Source organism: Girardinichthys multiradiatus, chromosome Y (genome assembly GCF_021462225.1).
Source record: "Girardinichthys multiradiatus isolate DD_20200921_A chromosome Y, DD_fGirMul_XY1, whole genome shotgun sequence".
In the NCBI taxonomy this organism is placed as follows: Eukaryota; Metazoa; Chordata; class Actinopteri; order Cyprinodontiformes; family Goodeidae; genus Girardinichthys; species Girardinichthys multiradiatus.
In genome coordinates, this window is record NC_061818.1 from 27,162,009 (window position 1) to 27,178,773 (window position 16,765).

Consider the following 16,765-nt stretch of genomic DNA (forward strand, 5'->3'; position numbering starts at 1 on the left):
GTTTTACAGACAAACAACACTAAAAATAGCCAAAAATGCACCATACACACAAAAACATGGTGACTGGAGCATCATGATCTGTGGTTGCTCTTTTTGATAGATTTTGTTGAGGTGGATAAACATATCAACAGTTCCATACACCAATCAGTTTTGATGCAAAACTTTCAAGTGTCTACCAAAAGCAGCTAAAGACGATGGATTTTATTTTTCTGCATAACAGTGAGTCCAAGCATATATCCTAAAAACTTCACGAGAGGAGAAACAATGTTTTAGATCTGCCTCCAGTGCCTTTAGTCCAGAACTAAATTTGACAGAAAATCTGTGGGGTCATATGAAGAGGGCTGTGGACAAGAGATGTTCTTACACTCAGATAGATGATCTGAGCAGAGTGGGGAAACATTGTCAAGTCAAGATGTGGGATGCTGATAGACTCTAATCAAACAAAAACAAATGAAATTAAACCAAAAGGTTCTTCATCAAAGTTTTAGTTTAGGATTTTAGTTTATGGTTTTAGTTTAAGTGTTATGCAACCAGATGGTTGCACCTTTTTAACTTTTAATTTTCCTTATGACACATTTATTTGTTTTTTATGTTGATTTATAAAAGATAATGCGACATTAGAGGTGGAAAAAGGTTAGAAATGATTCTGCATGATTTCATTTTCACGTCACAAAAACCTGGTGTTTTATAAGGGGTGTGTATAGTTTTAGGAGACAAAGTATATTGTCAGGATAAAAGTGTTTTATTTAGCCATAATTTATGCACAGCCATTTTGAGATTAGTGATGTAACATTCAAGGTTCTAACAAAAAATATAAAGATTTGTTTCAAGTAAAATCTCTAAAGTGATGAAACTGAGTTGTAATAGAGAAAATCATACCTTTCTTCTAATTTTAGTTCAGAATCACATGCTTAAAATTGCACAAAATCACATCAAAAGGCATAGCCTCTCATGCCTTAGGAATTTGGCAAGAAAACCTAGATAGCAGGAGTAAAAGATGAATATATATCAGGTGCAACCTGTGGCTGTTAGCAGCCTAGACAATGGTCAGGGTCGAATAGAGGTACAGACTCAGTCACAGATACACACCCCAACCAAACACACACCGGTTGGGGGCTAGCAGGGGCCAGTTTCTAAATGTCACAGGGTATTTATGGATGAAAGATTGGGAGAGGGAATGGAGAGCATGAGATATCAAAGTTAAAGAAACAATATTCACAAATGTATTCATGCAAGTTTGGCAAAAGGTTCTCAAGCTAAATGTTTCATGGTGTAATGAGGGCTTTGTGAAGATATTTGCAATCACCCGGGAGCAGCTGGATTACAGAGAGAGCTTTTGATCATGTTAGCGTGGGATGCAGTCCCAGTTAAAAACTAAGGGAAAGCAGTGGTAACATTTAATAAACAACACATTTAGCTTTAACTGCATTTTAGATAATCACATAATTATTTTGATAAAATGAAAATTGATACTGAGTCATAGTCATATTATTGCACCATCTCCTAAAATAATGTAAAGTACATTGGCCAAATATTTACTTTATTCCATGTATACCTTAATAAAGGTCTTTATAGGACTTTCAAACATTTCTAAAGTTGCATGAGTCCATTAATCCAGCCAAATATACTATCTATATGCAGAGAATGATTGCATGACACTTGAAATGTAATATCCAACCTAAGACTGCGTTCCAAAAATCTGTAGTGATTGAAACATTAGACATAGTGATACTACAACGATTGTGATTCAACAATAGTGCAGCTCTTGTGTTGATATTGTCATGGTCCTTTGGATTTTAATTTGCAAGCTTTCATTATTAATGATCTTTTGTTTTTTATTACCATATTCTGGCTGCCCGTTTGCATGTTGATGCACCCTTACACAGCATTCAACACAGATATGTAAAAAAAGAAATTGTACAAAGTAAACCTCTGCGGTATTCAATAAATAGTCCTTAGAAACAGTCCGTTTGATATTCACAAAATTACACAACATGTATAATATCCTTAGGTTTTTGGAAATATATGTAAAAAGAAGAGTATCCTGAGAAATTACCTAGTGGATTTCTGTAAATGTTTGGCGACAGTTGTAGGAAAATAAAAAAGGTTCATTGACTTCTAGATATGATTTGAGAGCAATTAAGATTTCTTCTTGCTGAAACTGAATTTGCAAGAAATTCAACATAAATATCAATCAATTAAAATGTAATTCTATAAAATGGAAATAAATGTCTATGTTGTGATTTGTGAGAACAACTTCTTTGATAGAAATCACAGTTTGTAAAATGTTAAATACATTAAATAATGTTAAACAGTTACTCCAATAAAATACCATTACTACCAGAAATAAAATTCATTATTTTTAACAGACATTTATGATAGTTTTACATATGCCAATAAATGGACAAGAAATGTTTTTCATTTTTCATTTGATAATGGTTTTAAAGCCTTACGAATGACTTTGTAGCTCTTTTCAGACTGATAGATGTCAATAAATTTGTTTGTCATCTGTTCTTTCATATCTTTAGAGATCCTTTACCTTACTTCATACAACTAAACAAGTTCTAATGAAGTTATATTTTGATTAAGAAGGTCTGGCAATAATCAGGCCTGATTATGGCTAATTAAATTAAATTAAACTTTCTAAAATAAAAAAAATAAGGTTAATCTTACTTTACTTCACTCTACTTTAATTTGGAACAAATTATTTATCACCTACAGTCTGGATTTCTTTTTACATTAATAAATGAAATAATCGTTTGAAAACTGTATTTTCCGTTTATTCGGTTATATTTTTTGTGAATCTGAAATTTGCTTGATGATCTGATACATTTAAGTGTGGCCAGAAAAGCTAAAACAAAAACAAAATCTGTAACGGACAAACACTTTTCCATTGAGTCCTGTGCATCACAAAATCATCAAGTAACAGTTGTGTTGTATTAGCTAAAGTGAAAAGGTCTTTAAATGGATTCAGTGGCAATTATGATTTTAATAATATGGTGTTGTATATTTAAAATCTAAAAATGACTTGTAAACCTGTGCTTATTTCAATAAGGAAAATGCATTTAAGTATCCTTGTGGGTATTTAAAGCTAATTGCTGCTGAGGTGTAGTGAGTTAAATGCATATTGTGCCTATTAGCTGTTAAAATGTTTTAAGATAATCACAAATTTAAGAAGAAAGAAAAATAGAGAAAGAAAACAGTTCAGTGTTTCATTGCCACTCTTCATCCGTTGCTGCTTCTGGTCTAACTGCAGGTAACACAAATGAAAACACCTGAACAAAGGAAATGAATCCCATTAGCACCCTCACATGTTCTGGGAAAACACAAGTACGGTAGCCACCTCTGGGTTTCTGCAAATCTGAAGAACGACCGCTGGGAAACAGTGAAACCATTGCATTTGTTGAGGTGTTTCATTGGTCCCTGTACGTATGTAAACAGCTTTCCTAAGTCTTCGTCATAAATTTTCCTTTTATGGAGCAGCTCAGAGGCAGGGAAGAGATTTAGAAAATTGAGTGAGTGTGGAAGACTGTTGTTGCTCTCTGAATAAAAATAGTGTCGTAAATCTACGTAGGATGCTGTGAGTCATCCAATTATGGTGTGAAGGGGGAGAGACAATGTTGAGGAGAGAAAAGGGGAGGAACTTTAATGTTCTTGGGCATATTAAAAGAAAACTAATAATCTTTCGAAGGTGCATTGAAAAGATATTCCTTTCCCCTTAAACCTTTACACAGTTTGTGAAATTACATCCACACTCTTCATGTTTTCATTAGGATTTGATATAATAGACCAAGAAGAAATAGTTTCTTTTCAAAATAGCTAAAAATTCTCACTTGGAGTTTTGTATGGACTTTGAGTAGGCCATTCGTAAACAGGTCCTTTGTGCACCTATCTTCACTATTTTGCATCCTTTAACAGGTTTTCTTCTTGAATTGTGTTGTATTTAGTTCAGTCTATCTTCCCAGTAACTAGCTTGCATGCCTCTTCTAAAGAAAAGCATCCCCAAAGCATGACACTGCCACCACCATGTTTCACATTGAGGATGGTGTGTTTAGGGTGATGTAAAGTGTTTCTTGCCACACACAGCCTTTTGTATGTTGACCAAAAAGTAAAATTTGTGTTTTATCTGTCCAAATAACCTTTTTACACATATTTGCTGTCTTCTATGTGGCTTGTGACAAATTCAAATGAGACTTTTTATGGCTTTCCATCGTGAATGGCTTTCATCTTAACACTTTTCCATAAAGCCTAGATTTGTAGAGTGCACAACTAACAGTTGTCCTTTTGACAGATTCTCCCTGAGCTGTGGATCTCTGCAGCCCCTCAAGAGATATCATGGGCCTTTTGGATGCTTATCTTGTATAAAATCCCAATAAAACATATTGTGGTTGTAATGTGACAAAAATTGTTTAAATGTATTAGCAAAGTACTGTAAATATGGTTACTGTTTTGTGACCTGGATGGGAAGCACGATGAGTGCCACAAAGATCATGATGACCACCAAAAGCTGTGAAGGCCATATCTGTGGCGTGACATCTCCAAAACCCACGGTGGAGAAAGTTACCACGCAGAAGTAGAGCGAGTCGAACAAGGTCAAGTTGTTTCCAGCTCGCTCCAGGTGCTGGATGCCGCAGATGCTGAGGGAGGTTTGGAGGATGGAAAAGATGGAGACAGAAAGAGAAGCAAAGTGAGCATCAAAGACACTTCACATAATGTGAGAGACATAGGCGCTGATGGGAGCCATTATTCATTCGTAAATGTTTTTCACACCTGTGCAAATATCTGTGACTTTTTATGTGCAAAGACGGGGGTGGCTGCATGTCTGAACAGCTTTGTTGGAAATCCCCACATAAAGATATTCTGTGGCTGTTATCATAATCTTCAACTGATGTGTGAGTCAACAGGAAAATGTCAAACTTGAAGTGGTCAGAGAGCTTAACTCAAGCTGTGTGCATAGGATCTCCTTGATTTACTCCTGCATTTTGCCCCACGTGTGATGAAAGTTGACACATCCTCCACTTCGCTGAAGCAATCACCTGCTGTCATTTAAAAGCACCATCTCACTCCAACAGTAACCAATTATCTTTCTTCTTTCTGCCATTCTCTTTCAGCTCCAGTAGCTGCAATTTTCAATCCTTCTACATGCCTTCCTCTTTTTCACTCTATTGCTGGCTCATCTAATCCAATTTCTCTCCTACACAGCTGACATCTTATTCCATCTCCATTTAATACTTTGCTTTTCTTTACCTGCTGCCACTCCCCCCTTGTTTAGTTGCAGTACTTACCATGTGAACATGAGACAGACAAGTGTGCTGATAAGTATCACAACCTGGTTGAACATGGCTGAGTGTGTCCGCTGGATTGCCCTGTGGAGATCATTCTGCCAAAAGACAGAGAGAAGAATAGTTACTTCAAGAATAAAAGTCTGGCAGCAAACATTGATGGAGTGTAGGTGGAAAAATATATGAAATATTAAAATGAGATGACAAATTACAATTACTAGACTATTTATAGCAGCAAGGAAGCAACTCAAGTGAGATGGTTATCAACAAAGAGAAGGGATGCAGTATTTATTAAGAGAAGAAGGAAAGAAATGCTTGCCAACAAAAAATAACCGTGAGATGACAGAGATGGAAAACCTATCAATGGGCAGAAGTTTACATTCACTCATCATGGGTATGAATATCATATCGAATCTGGGCTTTGAGCAATACATTTAAACTGTTTTTTTATGAAGGTTTGAAATGACGATGATGGACAATAAAAACAGGAACAATCAGGTTTAAATATAATTTTTTCCCAAAGGCAGTTGCTCCACCGAATAAGTATTATAAATGACTGTTCTCTGTTCTTATAATTGAGCAATGTATCAATGCCCCTTTTTTTTAATTACAAAGAGATTCTCGGTTGACTGAAAATAGCCTTTTTAACAGAAGATGCACTTCAGTCTCATTGGTATAGAAATTACAATGACAATAAAAAGTATTCTATTCTCTAATATGTGATGCAATATACATCATCTTCAATAAATTGGACTCTGAATTTTGAACATATTTTCGACTTTCTCTAATTGAAACAAGGGTTAAACTTTTACATACAAACTCAAATACATATTAACATCCCCATTAATATCAGGTTAGATGTCTCTGACCAAACTAAACTCCAGCCACGTGGTTTTTGAACCTGTCAACAAGCTTCCACCATAATTCTGGCTGGATATTTGGGGACTCTTCTTGGCACAATTTGTAGTTTGTTCAAGTTACTTATTACCTGGCAGGGACCCAGCTTTTAAATGTAGTCCACACATTTTCTGTACTGTAATTGTCAGGGTGTTACTTGCTTTATCCATTCCCGAAACCAGTTCTAATGTGTGTTTGATAATGTGTTGTTTATCCTGCAGGAACACCCAGTTGTCCGGATTTGAGCCATCTAGCTGTTGGTTTTGGGTAAAGTTAGAGCATTTGGAGGAAGGGGTCCTTCAGTATTACCTTCACTTTTTTTTGCAATGAACCAATACCACTGGCAGAAAACAGCTCCACAATATAATGCTGGCACCACCATGCTTGTCAGGAACTTGATTGCTCCAAATAAACTTCTAGTCACTAAGGCCAAGTAGCCCAGTCTATATCATATTTTACCACAGATATTTTCTAAGCTTTCCCAGACAGCTGCAGATTTCAGGTTTTAATTCATTCAGAGTTGAGCCTTGATGGTCTAAACTAATTTCCTGTCACCTGAAGATGGCAGTTTGGGTTACAAGGTTGAAAGTTGGATAAGACTGGATACCAACCAGACAACGATCCCAAACACACATTAGAATGGAAAAGCAGCCTAACATCAACCTTCTATAATGGCTTTTTGAACAATCTCAACCTCAACATTGTTAAATTAAAATTTCTGGAAAGCCCTGATCTCAACTCTTTCGAAAATTGCAGGACTTTGCTCAAAACGTGGGTCAGAGCCAGGGAAACAAACCAATTAAAATTAACTCTACCAATTCCTCCAAGAAGAGGGTTTAAATATTCAGAGTGAAAAACATATGGTGAAAAAGTATTTGCCTCTTCACAGATTTCTTTTGATGTAGCTTTTTAGTCACACTTAGATGTTTCAAATTTTAATATAAAGATAACCTAATTAAATACAAAAAAAGTAGTTCCAAATTGTTTCATTTATTATGGCAAAATGTTATTCAAACCTACCCGGACCTGTATGAAAAAGTAATTGCTATCTTAATCATTCTTGCTGCACAATCAGTGATTCTATTCTATTCTATTCTATTCTATTTTTTGTTTTCTTTACTGCTTTTGAGTAATGTAAGTTTTTTGTGTGTCAGGGACTTAGGATGGAAATTATTGTGATCCTGTGTTAGGTTTTGAGTTTAAGTATCTTGTTGGTTTGCTGTTCTTTCTTGTTTATGCTCTTCATTTGCTGTTATTTTTAGTTCAATCATATTAGACCATGTTTATGACTTAGTCTTGTGTGTAGATATTTATGTTCTATAGCTTATCCCTTTGTTTACTTATTCTTAGATTCTTGTACATTTGAGTTCTGTCTAGATTCTTTGCTCATCTGTGTTAATTAGCCTCCCTTCTACAGTTGCCTGCATTTTCTCTCACCAGCTGCTCCTGAATTGCCCTGATTAGCTCCCATTGTTCATTTGCCCATTCTCCACCCTATTACAGTATTTATACTCTGTGGTTTTCATTGTTCTCCACTGGTTCCAGGTCTCCCTGTAAGTTTTATTTATTTATTAAATATCTTCATTTCTCCATTACACTTTGCATTTAGGTCCCTAATCTACCATGAAATGACAAAAATTAGTTCTGAGAGCTATAATCTGGTATAAAGCAAATTTAAAGCAGATTATTGCTCCTGTACTTCGACCTTGTTTAAAAAAAACAGATAAAATAACAAACAAACAAAACCATCACATTAGCACAACCACGGTTGACTGTCTGAATGATGTCCTTTCTCTGTCCTTTCTCTGAAATGCTGTGTTAATTTTACACCAGAAGTAACAGGACGCACAGGTTCCGAAAACTTCTACCTTTGTTTCATCAGTAAACAGATTTTTTTTTTTTTGGCAATCTGAGATGGTCATTTGTGTTTTTGATCAGCAGCTGTTTTTGCCTTGGCGCTCTCCAACTGATATCATTTTTGCTCAGCCACGTCTGTATTAAATTAATCAAGACAAGTGATCCCCACAGTATTGTTGTGCATTCCAGATTTTGTTGTGGCTTCTTTCATGACCTGCTGGATGACTCCTCAATGTGCTCTTGGAGTATCTTTGGTAGACCAGACACTAGGAATGTTCAACACTCTTTCAAGTTTTCTCCATTTGAACATAATGCATCTTATTGTCATTAACTGGAGTCTTAAAGCCTTAGTAATGGCTTTGTAGCCCTTTCCAGACTGATTAATTTCAGTGACATTATTTAATTAGTTTTTTTAATTTCTTAAGACCGGAGCAGGATGTGCTGCTTTTTGAGAGCTTTTAGCCTACCTCATGTTGCTATACAGGTTCTTTTGTCATTTCTTGATTCTACAGGTCTAGCAATAAGCAGATCTGGGTGTGGCTAGTAAAATTAGACCAAAGCAATGTGGTTTATCCCCTTTAATTTGTGATTAAACAGGGACAGTGATTTTAGTTTCACATAGGGCCAGGCTGATTTGGATGGCTCTTCAGTCTTAATAAATGAAATCATCATTTAAAAATGCGTTTTGTATTTATTTAGGTTATCTTTGTCTGATATTCAAATTTGTTTGATGATCTGAATCATTTAGGTATAACTGAAAGAAAAATGAAAGAAATATGTAACACTCTTCACAACAATATATGCCAGAGGCTTCTTGATGGCCTCTGGGTGCAACTTGCTAACATAGATTTGTAAGCATATAATTGTATGTCACATTTTGACCATGTCTGGGTTAGAAAAAGGTCACGATAAGTGCAAACCTTTGCAACAAATTCTTGTATTTAAAATTAATTGAGGTTTGGTGTTATATGGTCACTTCACAAATGGAAGAGAACAGTTTAAATAGATAATTAAGAGTGCAGTCACATTATCAGGATTCTTGCATATGAAGTGTATGCAACTTCTGAGCAGCCCTTTAATCCTTCACTTACAATCATGTTCTCCAAAGCATGTTTGGCCAGCCAGCAATTGAGAAATACAGGGATGAAAATATTTCTCAAGGAGAGCAAAATCACCTGTCAGGAGAAAAAAAGAGCACTGGAGTTTCTGTCACATCACCCTTTTTATTATGTTGCACAGTCCTGAGCTCTCTAGTGAGAGAAAAGGTTATGGGAGCAAGAGCCCGTTGTGGCATCCTCAGTGTATTACTGTAGCAGCTTGTAGGGGTCAAAACGAATGGCTTGCCTTAAGAGTTTCCTGTTTTTTTGGTGCTCAGTAAAGCTTACATTTTCTACTCACAGTGATCATGAAGGGAACAGTGCTGATCATCTCCAAAATGAATGGGACACGCAGGACTTGTTCCCAAACGTTACCCTGGAAACAGAAACCAAATAATAAGGGTCAGGAAACGTCATTGTCACTGTGACTTTAGGGGTTAAATTATATTGCTTGGAGGGTAAGCCTCTGCACTATAGAATACACCAGGAAGTATACAGGTTATACAGCTCCCTTGTGTAGGTTTGAGAGGCGAAGTAGCATTACTCAGTTTGCTCCAAGCCTCGCTGTTCAATTAATATGTCAGCCGTTGCTGTTTTTATGTGTCTGCTGCCTTCATGCTGACCTGAATCTGACTAGTGTAGGCGGACAGTCACAGGCTGAGTCCACAGGAATCAGTCAGCTTTAAAGGCCAAGGCCTCCTTCCTCCAGAGGAATCTGTGGAGTGCTCCCTTCATAGGCTTACAGTGTCAAGTACATCAAAAGCAGGGCAACCCATGGATGGATTCTCCCCCCCTCCCAACTGTGTCGACACAGGGACGTTCCCCTAAAGCTGTTCTGATATATAACAGAACAACGTGAGTAAACTTTAAGGCCAATCAAACTAGAGGGGCAAATATGAGGACAAAAAAAAGAGAAACAAAACATCCAAACAACACATTCAAGCATATCAAATCAATCCAAACCCCCAGCCTTTCCTACACTGCCTGTGGACATCATAGCCATAGACATCACAAAAGGCTTTCAGAGTGGCCATCGAGGGCCACGAGTGGCTCACCTTGTAGCTAAGATACACGAGCAACATAGTTTCTGAAAAGCTGATGAAAGCCACAAGCACCTGTAAAACAAGAGGGAGAGATGGCAAGTAAGAGACAATTGTACAGACACAGAGGAAGAGCAGATGGAAAGAAAGGGGGAACAAGACAGTCAGAGAGAGAGAAAGAGAGAGCAAGGAGAAATTAGGAGGTGCAGAGATGAAGAGCGTAGGAGGAATCAGTAGGAGGGCTGATGGTTTTGCTTCAAAGGGAATAGGTTTGAATGAATCAACAGACATTCTTGTGTCTGATCCTTTTTTATATTTATATGTATATATGTGTATTTGCTCTGCAAGTGTAAACACGTTTTACCTACAGTAATTTCAGCTTGGTGTGTCAAATCCCTGAGACAGCATGACATAAATTCATGTGCAAATCAATGCAAAACAAATGTTAGCATGTAGATATATACCAGCCAGCCACATAATGAAAACACCTGATAGATGAAGAACATGACATTGATCATGTTTACCTGTAGGTTGCACTGTGCCCTGACTCAATCATCCACTTAAACAGTAAAGATGAGCACGTTTGGCAATGATGTGCAAGAACCAGAGATGCACTGAGAAATCATCTGGCAACTGGAATCAGCATCGATTGTTTTTTTCCTATCAGTGATGGCTTAATACCTAAGCACTAACAGTTACTGTTACTGGGGGAAAATACGCAGTTAGCTTCTTTCAGCATCACTGAGGTGTTTGAAAATGAATTCAGAGGAAGCACAAAAATATGTAAGATGCTTGTGGAAAGGAAACTATTTTCAGAGGAAACTCAACAAATTACAGCAAATGTGCTTTATTTAATTCTTTTGAGAAGTTCAATTCCATCTGTTTCATATCATGATGGATTAGAACAGGTTGGCAATCGTTTGGAAATCTAACAGTTAAGACAGGGAAAACTAGCTCTGCAGTAAATACACATAGAGACTGATGCTAGTCAGTAATGCTAACCATGTTAATCAAGCTAATGGCTCCTATAAGATGCTAAAGGCACTGAAAATCACATTTATGTGTAGCCTATTTTTGAACCGTTCTTGAATTTATGGAAAGAGTACAGTTATATGTTATAATTTATGAACTGGGCTCATTATTTAAAATATATATATATTTATTTTCTAAAACGCACTGAGGTTACTGGATATTATTTAATCGCCTGGAATTTCAGTGAAGTGTTTGTAAATACCATAAGAAAATTGATGGGGTTCTTTACCTTTTTTCAGTGGAGTCAGGCTTTACTTTGAAGTGTTTTTTGATACACCTTTAGCCATCAGTGACTAGCAGTTTTGTCAGGTAATGGTTTGCCTTGTAACTTATATCACATATGCAAGTATGTGTAAATTACCGTAGGTTAAAAAAGGTTTAACAAGACGTGCGTATTCAGTGTATATCTGACCTGTAGTGCCCACAGAGGTAGAGGTCTGTCAACCCAGATGATGAGTTTCCTACAGAGAGGATAAAGGTGAAAAAGTGATTAGTGGGTGGAGATAAGTCAAGGAAAGGCAATATTTCCATAGATAGCATTAAAATGCAAGATACAGGCAACTTTCTCCTCCCAAACACTGCAACCGTGTTTACAAACACAACTCAAGTTGTTGTGTTAATCATGGTGTTTACAGCTGAAAATCAGAGGGCTCATATTGTAGGAGCAAAGTAATTTTTGCAGAGCAAATTTGCATTCTTATTGTGACAGAAAGAGTGAATCTTTTTCCTCTAAGGCACTCTGGAGCTTATTGTGGCTGCTTGCCATGAATGTGATGCCATGACTCTGCTGCCTGCAAAAGGAGGCAGACTGAACTCACTGTGTCACGCTCCTTATTCATTTGGAGCCAGAGCCTAGCCAGTGTCATTAGCCATCAATTAGACCAACAGGCCCACTGAACAGGAGACATGACACAGCCCCGGGTCCATGCATGCTATCTGGTACTCCTCTGTCTCTGTTCCACTATATTACATACTTTATCTCCACTAGATCGCTGTTGATTAGGCAGCACAGGCACTACATACATATTATGTTGACAGGTATTCAATACAGCTGGATTGTGATAAATGAATGAAGTCCTGTGCTGCTTAATATCAATACTGCAGATTGCACCAGTTAAGTGAAGCTTCATTGATTGTGTTATACAGCATTTCCGTCCGAGGAGCTGGGGGCCGTAGATGTTGGTCCTCCTGGATGTGTGGTTTCATTCTCATTGTCTACAGGCAGAGGCCATCACTCCTTATTAGAGCGGCAGTTTGTATGCTTACCAGTCAAACTCACTCCAGGGACGGGATGATGTGTTATGTTTGGTGCAGTTAACTCCGCTGCCGCTGCAAGGGGTAAAACAACCAATAAAAATCTGTTTTTCTGCCACATTCACTAAAACTAGACCACCCAAAAATTTTAAGCAGATATTCCTCTACATCCCATTTTTCTCCTGTGAAAATCTCACATGGAGTCCTTTCAGCAGGATGCTTCACACACACTGTCATCTCATTTATTGACCTGGCGCTCTTGTGACTCTTATCAGGTCCTTAGAGTCACAGAGTTTCACCAATTAATACCCGTGTTATTGCCGTTTCTCTCACCAGTCCTGTCTGTCCTCTTGTGGGTTGTCTAGCAGGACTCTGACAATGTAGAGGAGGCAGCTCAGCACTTTTAGAGAAAAATTAAACATTCGCACTCGCAGACCTGCAATGCAAATTGAAATTAAACAAGCTTATTAATTTAAACAGAAAATAAATCTGACTGAGCTAGTTTACACAATGTCTGTTCATATTAGCACTCCTGGTAAAGATGTGTCAAAACCCTTAAAATAAATTGTAGATGAATCAAACCTTTTGATATGTAAATCTGTTTATTAATTAAAATACTAATTAGTAATTACTTGTTTTTAATAAAATCTCAAATTACAGGCGCTGCTTGTGAAATACAATGCAACGAGAATTTTTCTATTTCATGTTTTACTTTTACTTTTTCTGTGTCGAAGAACTTGAACTAATATATGACATGACAATGAGGCCCGTTTCTCTTAGCCACTCTTTAAAATGTGAAAGTCAAGTGTACATACTATTCATGTAAGTCGGAGGTGTGTTATAAATAAATCAGGGAATGGGCCACAAGAATATATCTGCTTGTCTAAAGTTTCCCACATCTACAGTCAAATACATGATTAAAAAGTTAAACATCACTGGAGGCGTGCCAAATAAAGTTGGACAAGGATCCAGCTTCATCTTGCCTTAATGCACAGTGAGGAGGATGGTAACAGAGGTCGAATCTTGGGGTCACCAAGTGTCCCTAACATGAAAGGCATGCCAGGGAGAAGCCTTTTCTCTCCTACTATCACTACTGGGACTGGAATTGTGGGTTGGTTGATGCAAATGCGATTGCATGTTTATGGCAAATAACACACCAGGTGAGTTGTGTGTAAACCAAAGGAAATATACAGGGGTTGGACAATGAAACTGAAATACCTGGTTTTAGACCACAATAATTTATTAGTATGGTGTAGGGCCTACTTTTGCAGCCAATACAATGTCAATTCGTCTTGGGAATGACATATACAAGTCCTGCACAGTGGTCAGAGGGATTTTAAGCCATTCTTCTTGCAGGATAGTGGTCAGGTCACTACGTGATACTGGTGGAGGACAACGTTTCCTGACTCGCTCCTCCAAAACACCCCAAAGTGGCTCAATAATATTTAGATCTGGTGACTGTGCAGGCCATGGGAGATGTTCAACTTCACTTTCATGTTCATCAAACCAATCTTTCACCAGTCTTGCTGTGTGTATTGGTGCATTGTCATCCTGATACACGGCACCGCCTTCAGGATACAATGTTTGAACCATTGGATGCACATGGTCCTCAAGAATGGTTTGGTAGTCCTTGGCAGTGACGCGCCCATCTAGCACAGGTATTGGGCCAAGGGAATGCCATGATATGGCAGCCCAAACCATCACTGATCCACCCCCATGCTTCACTCTGGGCATGCAACAGTCTGGGTGGTACGCTTCTTTGGGGCTTCTCCACACCGTAACTCTCCCGGATGTGGGGAAAACGGTAAAGGTGGACTCATCAGAGAACAATACATGTTTCACATTGTCCACAGCCCAAGATTTGCGCTCCTTGCACCATTGAAACCGACGTTTGGCATTGGCATGAGTGACCAAAGGTTTGGCTATAGCAGCCAGGCCGTGTATATTGACCTTGTGGAGCTCCCAACGGACAGTTCTGGTGGAAACAGGAGAGTTGAGGTGCACATTTAATTCTGCCGTGATTTGGGCAGCCGTGGTTTTATGTTTTTTGGATACAATCCGGGTTAGCACCCGAACATCCCTTTCAGACAGCTTCCTCTTGCGTCCACAGTTAATCCTGTTGGATGTGGTTCGTCCTTCTTGGTGGTATGCTGACATTACCCTGGATACCGTGGCTCTTGATACATCACAAAGACTTGCTGTCTTGGTCACAGATGCGCCAGCAAGACGTGCACCAACAATTTGTCCTCTTTTGAACTCTGGTATGTCACCCATAATGTTGTGTGCATTTCAATATTTTGAGCAAAACTGTGCTCTTACCCTGCTAATTGAACCTTCACACTCTGCTCTTACTGGTGCAATGTGCAATCAATGAAGACTGGCTACCAGGCTGGTCCAATTTAGCCATGAAACCTCCCACACTAAAATGACAGGTGTTTCAGTTTCATTGTCCAACTCCTGCATGTGTAAAAGCACATCTGCCCACTGTTAAGTATGGTGGAGGATCTGTGATGCTGGGTGTCAATTTCTCCTCCAAGAGCCTCGGGAACCTTGTTAGAGTCCATGGCATCTTTAACTCTTTGAGACACCAGAATCTAAAGGAAATTTGGTGTTAAAATGTTATTGCAGGAGACTGTGCTGTCGTATCGGTAAAAGGGGGTAGTACAAAGTAGGACATACATGATATATGTTCAAATTAAAAGTTGGATTTTTCTTAGTGTGAAGATATGTAGCTGCAATAAAAGATTAATCTATTTTAAAGCTTTTAACTTTTACTAGGGGTGCCAATAAGTGTGGACTGCTCTGTAAATGGCGAACAGGAAAACGTTAAAAAATCTGAATGAAACATATTTCATTTTAACAACTACACAGACAGATGACACAATTTCAAAGAGAAGAAAGTTGAGGAAACAGATGATGAAATGTAGAGCAAGATTTGCATAGCTTGGCACACTAGAATGAAACTTTTTTTCAGCCAAAAGAGGGAGCGAATTGAGTGGAAACAAAGACAGCAAACAGAAGAATTCACATCTAGTTTCCAGACAGCTGAAGGGGAGCTCCAAAACTTGAGGACTTACTGGATCTTTGGTTTTTGATGAAGAAGAGCTTAAGACGCTCCTTGAAAGTGTTCTCGTTCACATAGAACTCCACCTGCACCCTAAGAGCGGGATGGAAAGACGTGCAGTCAATAAGAGAGGCGAGGGTAATGAGCAAAAGAGTAAACAAGGAGGTGCTTTGGGTTGCTGAGGGGAGAAAACACTTCTTTTATTGTGTCAAAAAACAGGAGCGGAGAGAAGGCAGGGCTGGTAGGTAAACAGTAAAAGAACAAAGGTGAGGAAAAGAAAGCGTACACTTGAGCAAATTGGAGATGGAAAACAAGATAATGATTATTTATACAGAAAGGTATGACACAATGATAGTGCCGCTGGCTACATTAAAGACTAATGGGTTTGGGAGGAAATGGCGTTCCTGCTCGTCCGCCTGCCCATCAGCCCAGACAGCCGCACTCGGTCTCGTTATCTCCACTGATTAAATATAGAGCAACAAATTACTTCCCTCTGATGTTTCTGCTGAACATGGGAGGCCATAATTACTGCTCTTTCTGCCTCCCCTGTCCGGCACCCTCCTGTTAGGAGGGACACACTCACGCACACATATGCATGTAGATGCCCAAAAGCCCACACCTGCTACCTGGGTATTTGTAATATCAGACCAATTATATGCCCAGCTGCTGTGGATTCTCTTGTGGTGGAAATAGCAAAGAAACAAATTATCAGACAGGCAGTATGTGACTGCATTTCCTGTCTGACCACCTCAGGGGGGAAATTCTCCGCAGCTCTGCTTTGATTCAGTGAAAAGAACAGTGGATGACTCAGGTTGAATGTAAAAAGAAGTCTAGCCCGACACGCTGGTGGTCTCCTTGTACAACATAGGCAGATTAAAGAGAAACAGAACAACTGGCGTCTGTTCTCCTGAATGCAGGAAGAGGCAGCAGTGTCGGTGGGCGGTCCTCTCAGTGTTCCAGAGAGACGCTTTATCACCGGTCCACATGGTCCAAGACACGCTGAACAAATGCAAACCAGCATACTTCTCAGGAAAGATTTGGGAGAGAGATAACTTTCCTTTGTTTCTATGGGAACGCATTTTTTTGTTCATCTCCCTCTGTCTCACAGGAGCAGATGTGAGCAAACATGTTCCCATGAATTGTGTTCAGCCATCAGAGTTGATGGCCCCACTGCATCTTGCCGAAGTCCCCCTTCTCTCCGAGCAGATTGGCAGCAATACTTTTGCACACATGACTAGAATA

General features: G+C 38.6%; 2 protein-coding genes across 3 annotated transcripts in view; one reads left to right on the forward strand and one right to left on the reverse strand.

The window, feature by feature from the left end:
• Positions 1 to 16,765, reverse strand: part of LOC124864971 (potassium channel subfamily T member 2-like) — a 102,337-nt gene that overhangs the window by 64,560 nt on the left and 21,012 nt on the right. The window contains exons 9-17 of the mRNA XM_047359926.1: positions 15,537 to 15,616; positions 12,793 to 12,895; positions 12,472 to 12,534; positions 11,618 to 11,666; positions 10,189 to 10,248; positions 9,435 to 9,509; positions 9,128 to 9,211; positions 5,286 to 5,380; positions 4,457 to 4,637 (exon numbers count right to left, since the gene is read on the reverse strand). Coding sequence (XP_047215882.1) covers positions 4,457 to 4,637; positions 5,286 to 5,380; positions 9,128 to 9,211; positions 9,435 to 9,509; positions 10,189 to 10,248; positions 11,618 to 11,666; positions 12,472 to 12,534; positions 12,793 to 12,895; positions 15,537 to 15,616 — 790 coding nt within the window. The remainder of the gene's footprint in view (positions 1 to 4,456; positions 4,638 to 5,285; positions 5,381 to 9,127; positions 9,212 to 9,434; positions 9,510 to 10,188; positions 10,249 to 11,617; positions 11,667 to 12,471; positions 12,535 to 12,792; positions 12,896 to 15,536; positions 15,617 to 16,765) is intronic.
• The window catches only part of LOC124864970, a 458,718-nt gene that overhangs the window by 43,017 nt on the left and 398,936 nt on the right, over positions 1 to 16,765 (forward strand). The gene's annotated exons all lie outside the window — the stretch shown is intronic.